We start from the raw sequence: 14,551 nt of genomic DNA, 5'->3' as shown, positions 1-14,551 counted from the left end.
TGTAATGCAAGGAAACCATGAAGCTGCCTTGATAGAATGTATTTTCTCCATCTAGTATCCACTGTCGGTGACTCTTTAAAGGGTAAAGGGACCCCTGACCATTGGGTCCAGTCGTGGCTGACTCTGGGGTTGCGGCGCTCATCTCGCTTTATTGGCCGAGGGAGCTGGTGTACAGCTTCCGGGTCATGTGGCCAGCATGACTAAGCCACTTCTGGCAAACTAGAGCAGCGCACGGAAACGCCGTTTACCTTCCCACCGGAGCGGTACCTATTTATCTACTTGCACTGGCGTGCTTTCGAACTGCTAGGTGGGCAGGAGCAGGGACCGAACAATGGGAGCTCACCCTGTCGCGGGGATTCGAACCGCCGACCTTCTGATTGGCAAGTCCTAGGCTCTGTGGTTTAACCCACAGCGCCACCCGCGTCCCTCAGTGACTCTTTAGGGTCCTGCCAACCCAGGCCATGTGATCAGCATTAACCCCTCAATGCTAGTCTTTGTGCCCAAAGGCTGCCCCTCTAAGGGTCCAGTCAAGGAAGCCTTGAAAGGGTATTGGAAGCTCTTACCAGTGCAAACTGTCTGATCCAAGGGCTCTGTCCAGGGTCCTGAAATATCTGCTACTAGCCTCCCTTGTCAGGCATCCTAGCCCTGACAAAACCTTGACTATCCTCTCCTTCCATTCCAGAATGCTTTCTGGTTCTGTACCCTCCCGACTCTCCCGTGAGCCCAATCCACCAGCACAGGACATTGCTCCATCTCTGCTGTAAGGATCTGGCGACTGCAGGAGACGAGCACTTACTTCTATCCAGATGTAATGCGGCGTGACCTCCGGAGGACACGGTATGGGCTGGCTCTCTTCCGAAGCAGCTAAGGGATCTGCTTCTTTCCTCTCGGCAGAGAACAGGCCAAACTTCTGCTCCACAGTCATTTGCCAGGCCCCCGACATTTCTCGCATGAACTGGGAGGCAGGAGGGAAGAGGAACACAAAGGTTTGCTTCATTTTCCTGCTCACTGGTCTGAATTCTATTCTAAGTGCTGGGGTATACAGTGAACTATGAGACACATTTTTTGGTTCTGTATGCTAGTTAGTACACAGAAATGCATGCATGTGTACACCTAGTTCATGGGATATTTTTAGAATATTTCCTTTAAACACACACATATTCCCAAAGCAACATAAGGCCACTTTCAAAGAAAATTGGCCCAAGTTATCCACTCTTGCTAGAAAAACTGACTTCTTTGATGTCTCTCAGCCCCACTTACCTCACAGAGTGTTTGTTGTGGGGGAGGAAGGGAAAGGAGATTGTTAGCCACTTTGAGACTCCTTAAAGGGAGTGAAAGGCAGGATATCAAATCCAAACTCTTCTTCTTCTACCCAATGTGTGGAAGTGATATGCCAAGCACAGTAGTTACATGTAAAAAAGGACCCTGGACAGTTAAGTCCAGTCAAAGGCGAATATGGGGTTGCCATAGTCATCTTGCTTTCAGGCCGAGGGAGCCGGCGTTTGTCCACAGACAGCTTTCCGGGTTATGTGGCCAGCAGGACTAAACCGCTTCTGGCGTAATGGGACACCATGACGGAAACCAGAGCGCACGGAAACGCAGTTCACGTTCCCACTACAGTGGTACCTATTTATCTACTTGCACTGGCATGCTTTTGAACTGCTAGGTTGGCAGGAGCCGAGACAGAGCAACGGGAGCTCACCCCGTCGCGTGGATTTGAACCGCCAACCTTCTGATTGGCAAGCCCAAGAGGCTCAGTGGTTTAGACCACAGCGCCACCCGCATGGTTATCCAGCTCCTGGGCTAAAAGTGTCACTACTATTGCAGAGATGGCAGTGGAAGTTGAAGACCGTGATCTCCATGTCTCTCTGTGCCTCTCAAGCTATGGAGAGTGAGTGGTGACTATGGGAGAAGTCATGGGTGCCATATTATTGGTGCTCCCTCTGATGGACAGGCCTGCCTCCTGGTGTCCCAGCAACCAGTGAGAGGTAGTGAGACCATCAGCCAATCAGGAGAGACTGAGTAGAGTGTACTGTAAGTGAGATGCTGTCAGATATCTATGGACGACCAACATCAATATACGTGTTTAAATTAGGATTGGTGGGATACTCCTACAGTTAAGGTGAGCTTATGTTGTTTCTTTTGCTTTCCTTTCTGTTATATCTGCAGCAAAAACAAATGCCCTAAGTATGCTTTAATAGCTGGATAGTTATTTATTATTACTGTGAATTATGCAGTTGGGACGCGGGTGGCGCTGTGGGTTAAACCACAGAGCCTAGGACTTGCTGAAGGTCAGCGGTCCGAATCCCCGCAACGGGGTGAGCTCCCGTTGCTCAGTCCCTGTTCCTGCCAACCTAAAAGCATGTCAAAGTGCAAGTAGATAAATAGGTACCACTCAGGTGGGAAGGTAAACGGCATTTCCGTGTGCTGCTCTGGTTCGCCAGAAGCGGCTTAGTCATGCTGGCCACATGACCCGGAAGCTGTACGCCGGCTCCCTTGGCCAATAAAGCGAGATGAGCACCGCAACCCCAGAGGCATCTGTGACTGGACCTAATGGTCAGGGGTCCCTTTACCTTTACCTATGCAATTAGAAACACCAAACAGAAGGGCAAATGAGGTAGATATGACTCCCTTCCACCCTGGCTAAATAACAGGGGAAGCTGAGAGAGGATTATTCCAGTCTTGCAAAGTCAGTGAAGAGAAACCAGCAGGTCTGGAAGTAGAAAGGGACATCCTTCTAGCAAGATACTTCCAAGTTATTTCATAAACCTCACCTACAGAACAAGAGGAAGGGGCTAACCAGCCCTGGAGATCCTCTTCCACCCAACAGAGAGAGAAGAAATAATTTCTAGCACAGGTGATTTTAAACACGCGTGTATTCTTACTGTCAAATTTTTATTCCAGGTTCCTTCTGGAGAATGGCTCTTAAGACTGCAACCATGAAAAGAGTTACTAGGGACAGTTACTAGGGACCCTTTAACACACATATATATAAAAGGCCTCTGGTTCGATTTTCTGCATTGCCGCTAAAAACCACCTTAAGGTAAAGGTAAAGGGACCCCTGACCATTAGGTCCAGTCATGGCCGACTCTGGGGTTGCGGCGCTCATCTCGCTTTATTGGCCAAGGGAGCCGGCGTGCAGCTTCTGGGTCATGTGGCCAGCATGACTAAGCCGCTTCTGGCAAACCAGAACAGCGCATGGAAATGCCGTTTACCTTCCCGCTGGAGCGGTACCTATTTATCTACTTGCGCTTTGACGTGCTTTCGAACTGCTAAGTTGGCAGGAGGAGGGACCAAACAACGGGAGCTCACCCCGTCGTGGGGATTTGAACCGCTGACCTTCTGATCGGCAAATCCTAGGCTCTGTGGTTTAACCCACAGCGCCACCTGCGTCCCTGAACACATTAACTCCTGCATAAACGCATCTCAGATTGTGCTGCGAGTGATTTTGTTTTCCTTACCGGCACTTCTATTCCATTCTTGGCAGCAAGCAGCCATTCCCAACAAGCGATGGCCGTTTCCATGCCGTGCTCGCTGAACATTCGCAGCGGGCCCCAACACAGGTGGTGCAAGAGCTGAGGGTCAGTGTCTGAAATGGAAACATTTATATGTAGCAATATATATTTTTTTTAAAAAAAGAGTATTTTAAATGGGTTGGGTCCAGACTTAGTCCTACTTAATGTAGACCCACTTAAATTAATGGGACTTCAGGAAAGAAATGAAAGAAGTGGTTGCATAAGTCACAAAACAAATAAGCAACATTTTGCATTTATCACACAATCATTTTGTTCAAATTTAAGCATCTGTAGCTACCATATTTTTCGATCTATAAAGCGCACCTGATCATAAGGCGCACCTAGTTTCTAGAGAGGGAATTCAAGAAAAAAAGTATTATTTAAAGGGAGCGCTGAGCAGAGCCTATATGCATCCCAGGCTCTGCTCAGCGCTCCCTTTCATAAGCCGCGTGGAGTGTGTGTGTGGCTCTTGGGGGCTTTTCCCTGAGAAGGGACTTCTCCCACCTCGCAGGAAAGCCCGCAGGAGCTGCGTGCTCTTTAAAGGGTGTGTGGCTCCTGTGGGCTTTTCTACGAGGTGGGAGAAGGGACTGATGCGGCCAGTCAGTCCCTTCTCCCTCCTGGGGAAAAGCCCGCAAGAGCCGCACGGAGCTTGTGTGCGGCTCTTGGGGGCTTTTCCTGCCTGCCTCCCCCCTGCATTCACTCCATAAGACGCACACACATTTCCCCTTGCTTTTTAGGAGGGAAAAAGAGTGTCTTATGGAGCGAAAAATACGGTATTTAATCCTGCAACGCTACGATCTAAGGGTAGGCACTGATGCTTTTAGTGATGCTGTTGCAATTTTGTGTGTTGCATGCATTTCCTGCCCCGCCCCCCGAAAAGTGTGGTCTACAAATATTTAAATAAATAGCTGTAACGTGCCCTGGGACCTTATGGTAAACAAACAAAACAATCGATCATCCTTACAGCTGTACAAAGCTGAATAATTATTTGCCCATCAACCAATAGACAGAATTCTCTCTTATAGAGAAATAAAAGAACTTTGAAATTCTTCTTTCAGCATCCTTTTCTGTGGCTTCTCTCTCTAAAACATGTATATATGCACGTACACATGGCAGAGCAAGGAAAATCGAACTGTTGTCCTTACCTCTGCTACTTATCAACATGGCTGTCATCTTAAACATGACTTGAGTGTAGTGTTCAGGCTGGCCTGGTTCCAAGGCCTCGTTGAGCTGCTTGATCATTAGTTTACTGAGATCTGAGGTGCGGCCTGTGGCGTGACAGTAATTAATCATCCCAGCGACCTGTTAAGAGAATTTCCAATCAGTTAACAGGGCTTGCAAAGACCTTTAAATGTCTAGTGTTTATCTTTGTGGTCACCTGAATGTTTTCCAATTACTCTACGGCTAAGAAGAGCTTTTCAGCCCTGTCAAAGCATGGCAAGATTACTATTATAGCCTTTGCAAAATGTGGATTCTGCATTTTGTGAGTTGTCTTTATATTCATCAATCTTATTCTGCAAACCACTTTTGAGTTTATTTTCAGGTAAAGAACAGCTGGGTAAAAATTATTAAAATAAAACATTCCCAAATATTCTCTTGCATTCCTTTTGAATCACCAAGCTTAAACATCTTGTTTGCACGTCATGATCCACGAAAGAATCCCTGGTCAACCAAAAGCTTTTAAAAGTACTAGGAGCTCAGGAAGAATATGATGGATGCCAGAAACGTTACACGGTTTGTTTTCACTTCTACATAAAATGTTTTTAGATACTAAAACGTATAAAGTTCAAAATTATGTTTCATGCCACAATAAACAGTTTACTGTAAATGAGCAAATGTCACTCAATTTAGTGAAGAGAAACAAAGCAAGAGGGAAACAAATAATGACCCCTGTTTTAATGCCACAGGGCTTAGACTGCTGTACTTACTTCTCCAGCATAGCGATTTCGCAAGTTAAGTGAAGCCATGAAGTTGGAATAGTCTTTCTTTACACAGGCAGGCCTTTCAGTTAACTGGGTTGCCTACAAAAAAAACAAAAACACATACAATTACTATGTAAGTCATGGGTAGGCAAACCAAGGCCTGGGGGCCAAATCCGGCCCAATCGCCTTCTAAATTCAGCCCACGGACGGTCCGGGAATCAGTGTGTTTTTACATGAGTAGATGTGTCCTTTTATTTAAAATGCTTCTCTGGGTTATCTGTGGGGCCTGCTTGGTGTTTTTACGTAAGTAGAATGTGTGCTTTTATTGAAAATGCATCTCTGGGTTATTTGTGGGGCATAGGAATTCATTCATCCCCCCCCCAAAAAAAATATAGTCTGGCCCCCCCACAAGATCTGAGGGACGGTGGACTGGCCCCCTGCTGAAAAAGTTTGCTGACCCCTAATGCAAGTGATATACCAGATTTTTTGCTCTATAGGACACACCGGACCATAGGACGCACCTTGATTTAGAGGGGGAGAGCAAGAAAAAAAATTCTCCCCCTCTCTGCTCAGTGCCCCTTCAGCGAAGCGGCAGGAGAAACAGAGCCCCTTCCATTTCTCCTCCCGCTTGGCTGAATGGGCACTGCACAGCTCTCCCTCTCTGCTGAAGCCAGGAGAGTCTTGCGAAAGGAACCTGAAGCCTGTGCAGCGCAGCGGGAACTCGTGCTGGGCTCTGAAGGCTTCAGGTGGCTATCCCTGAAGCCTGGAGAGCGACAGGGGTTGGTGTGCAGCGACCCCTCTCGTTCTCCAGGCTTCAGCGATAGCAACGCAAAGCCTCCGGAGCACGGAGGGAGTGCTCCCTCTGCGCTTTGGAGGTTTTGCTTTGCTATCGCTGAAGCCAAGGAGCCTGCATTCGCTCCATGGGATGCACACACATTTCCCCTTAATTTTTGGAGGGGGAAAAGTGCGTCCTATAGAGCGAAAAATACGTGTGTGTGTGTGTGTGTGTACGCGCGCACGCACACGCACACGCGCACACACACACACAGCCCGCCCCCCCTTCTGCTGCTGTCCAGCAAATGGTATTCAGTGGTATGCTATGCCTGAACATGGAGGTTCTACACAGACACTGCATCTATAATAGCCACTCACAGACCTCCATGGATCTGTCCAGCCCCCTCGCCTTTAAAATTAACTAAGCCCGTACCCATCACCACGTCTTGTGGCAGTGAATCTGCTAACTGAACTAGGTAGCGGTGTTCTTGGTGTTTTAATCCCACTCTTTAGCCAGGAAAAGACTCCTGCAGCGGCTTACCGACCCCAGTTATAAGACAGTCCCTGCCTGCAGGCTTCCGATCTAAGAAACAGGACACAAAAAGGGCAAAGGGAGCGGGAGGCAGTAGGAAAAAAGCAAGCTCAGGCACTGCAATGCAACCGAGTTGTATGGCGCTGGAAAACTTGAAAGCGTTACGTGAATTCAGAGCGAACCCCTCCCCAATGAAAACTGTTAACTCCCCAGAGAGCACTGGGCTCCACTTGTATAAAATAGTTGCAAAACCAAGAAAGAAACACAGCAAACTCTGGCCAGTTAACCAAAGAGGTGATTGTCCTCACTCACCCCCAGAGTTGTGTTCTGCCTGTTGTAGCCTGCGAAGTGGAGGATGCTCTCCGTGGCCATAGCCAGCCCTGTGTGCTGGGACAGGCCAGAGACCCAGTTCTGATGCTTGTTTAAATATTCCTGAAAGAAGAGCGGAGAGAATAGTCTGAGTGCAAGCAGAAAATTTAAAACAAGGTCCGTATGTTTTATCTTATGCTGGTCTGTGACCGAAATAAAGTTTGATACTGATACTACTTTAAAACAATGTCTAATACAATATACTGAAAATGGCATTCCCTTCTGTAGGAGAAGAGAGGGAGTACCTTGTTTTAGATAGTATACCTCCATCTATATATAATATACACACACACCCCCCCCCCAATATTTAGCTACAACTTGCAGAAGTTACCTGCAAGTGAGATTTGGTAACCGAAGGGGCCCATTTCATGGCTTCCTGGAGGATCATTCCACAGCGTGCGGCAAAATCCTTTACTATACTCTAAAAAAAGAGACACAAAACAGTCAGCTGGTAAAATGAATTGTTGCGCTGAATAATAAAAGCAAAATACAGTCGTACCTTGGTTTTCGAACAGCTTAGTTCTCAAACATTTTGGCTCCTGAACGCCGCAAATCCGGAAGTGAATGTTCAGGTTTGCAAACTATTTTTGGAAGCCCAACATCCAGCTTCCATGGCTTCCGATTGGTTGCAGGAGCTTCCAGCAGCCAATCAGAAGCCGCGCTTCGGTTTCAGAACATTTTGGAAGTCGAATGGACTTCCGGAATGGATTCCATTTGACTTCCAAGGTACGACTATAAAGCAAATATTAAGCTGGGTCGGGCGCACATGCAAAATATCCAACATGTGGCAGTAAAACTGCTAGCACATTTGAAAAGCTAAGCAGGCTCTGGCATGGTTTCAAATTGTGCATTCGATTCCTGCGCTTTATCTAGAACATTGATCAATCCCCCCCCCACATTATTAATATTTGATAAATGTATTTAGTATTATTTGGGTGGCTGGTCCAACTCAGAGAGTAAAACCTCTAAAATTAATAGACATGGCTAACTTAGGTCCGTTAATTTCACAGAAGCCTGAGCAGAATTTGGTTCCTTTTCTTTTTTAATTAGATTTCTTATCTGCCTTTCACCAATAATAGCTTGGTGGAAGAACTTCTGCTTTGCATGCAGAAGGTTCAAGGTTGACCCCCCAGCCTCCCCAGAGAGCCACTGTCAGGCAGCAAAGACAACATTAAGTATAAGGGAGCTTCCTATGTACCAATTCCCACATGTGGACATCTAGGACAAAGGAAATGGGGTGGGCACACTGGGCAAGCAGGGAGGAAGATGGGCTCTTGCTCCTCCACCCATATGCAACTAGGTAAGCCCATCTACTCCAGCCTGGCAAAGGCAGACAAAATGCTACTCTTGCAGTTCAATACTGCTGCAGTGCAAGGAAACAGAAATGTTCCAAATTATCTGGAAGGAAAAAAATATATGAGGCCAGACATAAGTAATTAGTCGCCTTCAAGCATTAACCATGTGCAGGAGCAAGAAGATGCAAATCTAGAAAAGGTCACTTCAACTCATCTTTCTGCATCCTGGAGTGTCTCACCTCTCTAGCTTCGTATGTATCGGGAACAGTAATTCTATACGGGGCGTCTGGAATGTCATAGTAGGGTTGGTCCTTGTGAATGTCCTGAAAAGGGAAAAAAACAACCCTTTCACAAGAATCAGATCACGTTTCTAACTGTCTTAGAAATGCTGTGTGTTGACATCCGTCTGTCTCAAAAGACAATGGAGTGCGCCTCCAGGGGCAGAGTCAAACTGCTGCAGAATCACAGTGCCTGCTGTGGCTGCAGAGATGGGTAATTTGTAACTACTGCCTCCCATGTTGGTTTTGCTGTGTTAGCAGCATTGAAGTGACTTCCCCGAGGCGCAAGCCTGGGCAGTGTGTATGGAGATCCCAGGCTGCCCAGAAGACAAGACCCACACCTCGCTGGTAGGGTCCAGAGGAAAGCAGAGCAATATATTTGGCACCAGCTTGGCTGCAGGAGTTGCAGGAAGGAAGTGTACAAGGCGCCACCCAACCATCTTAGGGACTCCACTCTGGATTTGTGCAAGATTTACTCCAGAGGGAAGTATCAGCATGCATGGGAGAACCCAACATCTGCAAAAATTCAAAAGGTTTTCAGGGAAAAAGCCCCAGACATTCTCAACAACCCAACAAAGGCTGAGCATCCTTAGTTACTGGACAATGATGAGCATCTTTTGCAGGAAGGAACAGAAAACCAAGGGAGAAGTGGAATAGAATATCCTGGAGGAAACGAAGAGGGGCTGGCCAGTTATTTCAAGGATAAGGAACCATGTTTCAGCCCAAGGGATGCAATCTCTTCTGCTCAACTTTCTGAGAAGCAAATGTGGGCAGAACAACATATGCAGTGCAAGAACTCTACAAAAGAGTTTCACAATATAATAATAATAATAATAATAATAATAATAATAATAATAATATGGTTAATATGAAAATACTTACTGCACTCAATGACAGGGAGAGGGTCTGAAGGATATCTAACATGGTCTTCAGCACTGTTCCACTCCAAAGTAAGTGAGGGAACCTTGGAACAAAATAGACATGTACAAAAGTCTCATCAGTCTAGTTGTTACACAAAACAGGGGGTGGGAATGAAGGGAGGAAATTACAAAACCAAGGGAGAGCTGCTGTTGCACGAACATCAAAATAAGCACAGCATATTTAAAAATACACTCACTTGTCTACAAGGCCAGATAAGTACTTATCGGCGACCCGTCTGATCCTCTTATGAATATGATTGAAATTCACCAGCAAAAACTGCGCATGTCTTTCCAGCTCTTCTTCGTTTTCTTTCGTTTTAGCCTAAACATGTAAGAGGAACATGAGGCTTTTTGTTGTTCCTTTAAAACAATTGCTAAATCACTGCTTAAGGTCACAATACTATGTACGCTAATATCTGGATAAAAATGTCTAAGACCGTTATAGGAAAATATGACTTAGCTTTGCATTAGGATTTATCTCTTATCTAGCACCATTAATGAGTGGGGTAGAGAGTAACAACAAGACAGCAGCCAGCTTGGTCAACCCTAATGTCCTATTTTGAGCAGTACTCTAATAATAATAATAATAATAATAATAATAATAATAATAATAATAATAATAATTTATTATTTATACCCCGCCCATCTGGCTGGGCTTCCCCAGCCACTCTGGGCAGCTTCAAAAAAAATATTAAAATACTGTAATACATCAAACATTAAAAGCTTCCCTAAACAGGGCTGCCTTCAGATGCCTTCAATAAAAACCATTGCCAAGTTTGCTCCTCAGAAAGGTTCTGCCGTCACCTAGAGCATTTGCTATTGCTTTGCGATGTAAGAAGAATGAGCCCTGAATTCATGCGATCGATAGATCTCTCTCCAACAGAACCACACTGCTTTTCAGTTCCACGTAAAGTTAAGGAAATACAAGGCCATGTTATTAGCTAACGATTTCATGGGTTAGTGTCATATGAATTATCCTCATGCTCATATGCTCCCTCCTCCTTCTTCCTCACCACGCTACAATTCTCTCCCTAACTTCCAGGCTAGCAGCAAACTATGGTTTGTTGTTCCACCCAAACCACAGTTCTCTGTTGAATCTGAACTGACCCTCAGATTGCTCTCCTCTATTCCTGGATCCACGTTGCTCTAAATGCAGGGAGAAACCCACTCTGAAGGTTTTTAGGACGGGTTTCAAATAAGGGCTAAAGGAAGTTCCACCTGCCGTCTCTATGCAACAGTTTTTCAATGTGTCAGAGCAACAGCAGAGGAGCCCATCTGCTAGCCTAAGGATTTAACGTGGAAGTACATCAGGGCTGTATCCAATGTAGCACTTATTAAAGTCAATTTGAGGTAGACTTGTTATGCCGGCAAAACGCTTTGTGCCAGTGAAACGTTGTGCAAGGGAAGGCTTTAGCATAGTAGCTTTGTTGCACAATAGACTGTGAAATCTGTTGCACAAGGAGTTTCTGCCAGCACCACTGTTGTGTTGGGCTTCCTTTGCTGTGCACAGCTGAAACTCACCCATCCATTAGCACAAGGGTCCTTTCGTAGCGGACAGAGAAATTGGATGCAGCCCCAAGTCAAGGATGGGGAACTGGTGTCTGTCCAGATGTTGTCATCAGCCTCAGTTGGCAGAGGCCACAGTAAAGGATGACAATAACTGTACTCCAGCAACATCGAAGGTTCACAGGTTCCCCATCCCTGTTCTGCACTACATTTGCAAAAGCACTCTAGATTTGGGTTGACCTAAGGAGGCGTTTTGTCATCTTGGTTAACTTACTTTGTCAGCCATCATGCAGAGGAAGGCTTCAAACACCTTATCTGCTACAGCTATGACACACTGCATCATGCCTGAAAGGAGGAAGCAAAAGAAAAGAAATGTTGGCTATGCTTATTTCTTACCCATTTTCTCCTGAAACTCTGGGACAGATTTCCTTCTCGGTAGAGCTAAAGGGGGAGGTTTTGCATCACTCACGCCTCCATCCTAAAAATCATTTCCACCGGACTTAATGAATGATTACTGCCTAACCTCCACCAGTCCTTTAAATCCTTCAAATCTCCATTAAAGGTGACTTTAATTGCATGAAAACCATTTCCCACCAACTGCCTGATGCTAAAGATTCTAGGAGACAGGCAGGCAGAAGAAGACAACACTGGGGGCCTGTTTCTGCTTCTGCTGGACAATCTCTTCTCCCCAAAAGCCTGTCTACTGCACACTGCCCAGGGGGAAGGATCTTGATGATTTGTCATGATGTTGTTCATTATGATTTTACTGGTACAATTTGAAATATTTGAAGTTGCTTTGGATAGATTTGTATCCTGAAGAGGCAGGATGCAAACGAGTATCATAAACAAACACATAAGATGTGGATGTTATTTTTTATTTATTTAACTAGCCACCATAAGGGAAATTGCACAATTTTTGTCCGTGTGGGGATGGGCTTAAACCTCTCTTTCCCTACCAGAGTCCTGACAAAAATTATCCACCTAGCCCCTTGTGGGAAGGAAGCCACCAAAAAGGTAACCCAATAATTATGCTACATTATATGAAATGAGGGACGCAGGTGGCACTGTGGGTTAAACCACAGAGCCTAGGACTTGCCGATCAGAAGGTCGGCGGTTCAAATCCCCGTGACGGGGTGAGCTCCCGTTGCTTGGTCCCTGCTCCTGCCAACCTAGCAGTTCAAAAGCACGTCAAAGTGCAAGTAGATAAATAGGTACCGCTCTGGCGGGAAGGTAAACGGCGTTTCCATGCGCTGCTCTGGTTCACCAGAAGCGGCTTAGTCATGCTGGCCACATGACCCGGAAGCTGTATGCCGGCTCCCTTGGCCAATAAAGCGGGATGAGCGCCGCAACCCCAGAGTCAGCCACGACTGGACCTAATGGTCAGGGGTCCCTTTACCTTTATATGAAATGAAAGCTGGTAAAAGTTCGTTTAATTCTGTTACAGCCAGACACCAATCTGTCTACCTTAGGTAAAACACAATCTATATACAGTCTCACCCGATTTGTCTTTTTGAATAGCTTTATCCTCAAAATAACAAAACATCACTTGGAAGCGATCTGGGTCTGTTGAACGCAATACCCTAGGAGAGAGATTATGAGAAATGCGTTTGACATAGAAATACAGGTGAAGGAGGCTTTTTAAAGTGCCCATTCAGGGAAATCAGCTGTCTTTTCCTTACATGGTGTGGAATTCTAACTGAAAGGAACCTTGTTTTAAAATGTAACTGCTAAAAGCTAAAACTCTTGCAGGAGTTGCCTTCCATTTTGCACTCATCTTGTCATCCACTGGCATAAGATGTGACAATAGCCACCAGCTTAGGGTCAAATTTCATGTCATGCTTATTGCGCAGCTTAATGTTATTCTTTAATTAACTATAGCCACAGGGATTGGGAGGGGGGAAGAGAACTGTTAACAGAGAAAGTAGTACACAGGGAGGCTTATGCCTTCCCTACCAAGCCACAACCTCTGCAAAACCACCAACCCCCATTACAGCTACACGGCAGGGTCAAAAAAAATAAAATGTTCCTGTTTTGCTTACCATTATTGGAAACTTTTTTTTACTAAGGCTCACAGCTGGAGGGGGAGTTCATGAAGCTGGATTAGGAAGGCTAAACCTCCCTGCACACAGCTGTAATTGTTTAATGGAAAAACAAGGGACGCAGCTGAACCATTTGCATTAAGTTGCCCAGTTTGAAAAAGGATTAAAGAATTAGTGGGGGGAAAGCACAAAGTCAAAGTGCATAAAATGCCAGAAATTGGTTCGGACATAATGCAAAGCCAAACCAAGATGTGGCACAAAACTACAAGCTTCCAGGCTCCCTAAGAGGAGGAGGGCAGCCACTTCATTCCTCCCCAGTCATTTTGCTGAAGTGCCACGCTGACCTAAGCCATAGGTTGCCTTAGTGTGTTGTCCAAACCCATCCTTATGGCTTAGCTTTCCCAGACAAACCATGAGCTGTAAACCAAGGTCTGCCCTATGGTTTACAATCCATGGTTTGTCCAAGAGAGCTAAACTACAAGCCCAGGTTCAGACGGCACAGTAAGCCAAACCATGGCTTAACTCAGTCCAGGGCAGAAGCAAGATGACTGGGATCTCGTCTCCCAGAGCCTGTGTGCCCGTGCTAAACCACGGTTTGGTTTAACATGACAAGCAAACAGGGCACTACAAAATCACGAGCAGGGCTTAAAAAGGTACCTCATGCATTCTAGACGGTACACAGAGAGCAGGTAGGTAGACATGGCAAAGTCCAGCTTATTGATCAGGGCAGATACGTCTGGAGGAGGATCCAAAAGATTGATGATGGTGCTCCGTAACTCATTCAGTTCAGCCTTAGAGCAAAACAAGAAAAACAACCATCAGCTACTCCAAACATGAGTTACTTAACCTGTAGGACTCCTCTGAACAGCCATTACTTTTGTACTTTATACAAAGGGAATTAAAACAACGGAAGCATAAAAAAATCCTTTTGCAGGATACAGAAAGGTGCTCAAAGTGTTTCACAGCACATCCTGAGAGAAGACAAACACTATGTGTTTGGCTTACAAGTATCAAGACGCAAGACTGCTGATGCGGCTCGATGCGATTCATCACAAGTCAGGATGAAGTCTGCCAAAAAAAAGAAAGATTTCCACGGGGTGTCAGCTTTTGTTTTTCTTCCATCGTAAGAGCATAAGCAGTCGCCAGCTAACTGCTCCACTCACAAGCAAGCAGAGGAGCGCTACAGCTTATGATACGGGGAGGGAATCAGGAAACTGGATTGATGCAAATAACTTCTGAAAGGGCAGGGAGATACAAAACCAAGTTGCCGTCTGCTACAACTTCAAAAGTTTTGACAGGTAAGTATCAAAAGCAGGAAAAACAAGGACTGTCTCTTTCTTTCCTTCCTTCCTTCCTTCCTTCCTTCCTTCCTTCCTTCCTTCCTTCCTTCCTTCTTCCTTT

The 14,551-nt window shown here is 45.7% G+C and overlaps 1 protein-coding gene across 1 annotated transcript in view; it reads right to left on the bottom strand.

Moving 5' to 3' along the window:
* Nucleotides 1-14,551, bottom strand: part of PI4KA (phosphatidylinositol 4-kinase alpha) — a 99,779-nt gene that overhangs the window by 26,420 nt on the left and 58,808 nt on the right. The window contains exons 22-33 of the mRNA XM_083589660.1: nucleotides 13,808-13,941; nucleotides 12,609-12,691; nucleotides 11,386-11,456; nucleotides 9,803-9,927; nucleotides 9,568-9,649; nucleotides 8,647-8,730; nucleotides 7,444-7,533; nucleotides 7,056-7,175; nucleotides 5,444-5,536; nucleotides 4,661-4,817; nucleotides 3,462-3,589; nucleotides 797-955 (exon numbers count right to left, since the gene is read on the bottom strand). Coding sequence (XP_083445786.1) covers nucleotides 797-955; nucleotides 3,462-3,589; nucleotides 4,661-4,817; nucleotides 5,444-5,536; nucleotides 7,056-7,175; nucleotides 7,444-7,533; nucleotides 8,647-8,730; nucleotides 9,568-9,649; nucleotides 9,803-9,927; nucleotides 11,386-11,456; nucleotides 12,609-12,691; nucleotides 13,808-13,941 — 1,326 coding nt within the window. The remainder of the gene's footprint in view (nucleotides 1-796; nucleotides 956-3,461; nucleotides 3,590-4,660; nucleotides 4,818-5,443; nucleotides 5,537-7,055; nucleotides 7,176-7,443; nucleotides 7,534-8,646; nucleotides 8,731-9,567; nucleotides 9,650-9,802; nucleotides 9,928-11,385; nucleotides 11,457-12,608; nucleotides 12,692-13,807; nucleotides 13,942-14,551) is intronic.

The sequence above is a fragment of the Podarcis filfolensis genome (genome assembly GCF_964270895.1).
Source record: "Podarcis filfolensis genome assembly, chromosome: 16".
Lineage (NCBI taxonomy): Eukaryota > Metazoa > Chordata > Lepidosauria > Squamata > Lacertidae > Podarcis > Podarcis filfolensis.
The sequence above is the reverse complement of the archived record's forward strand: the minus strand, read 5'-3'. Positions and strand labels throughout refer to the sequence as shown.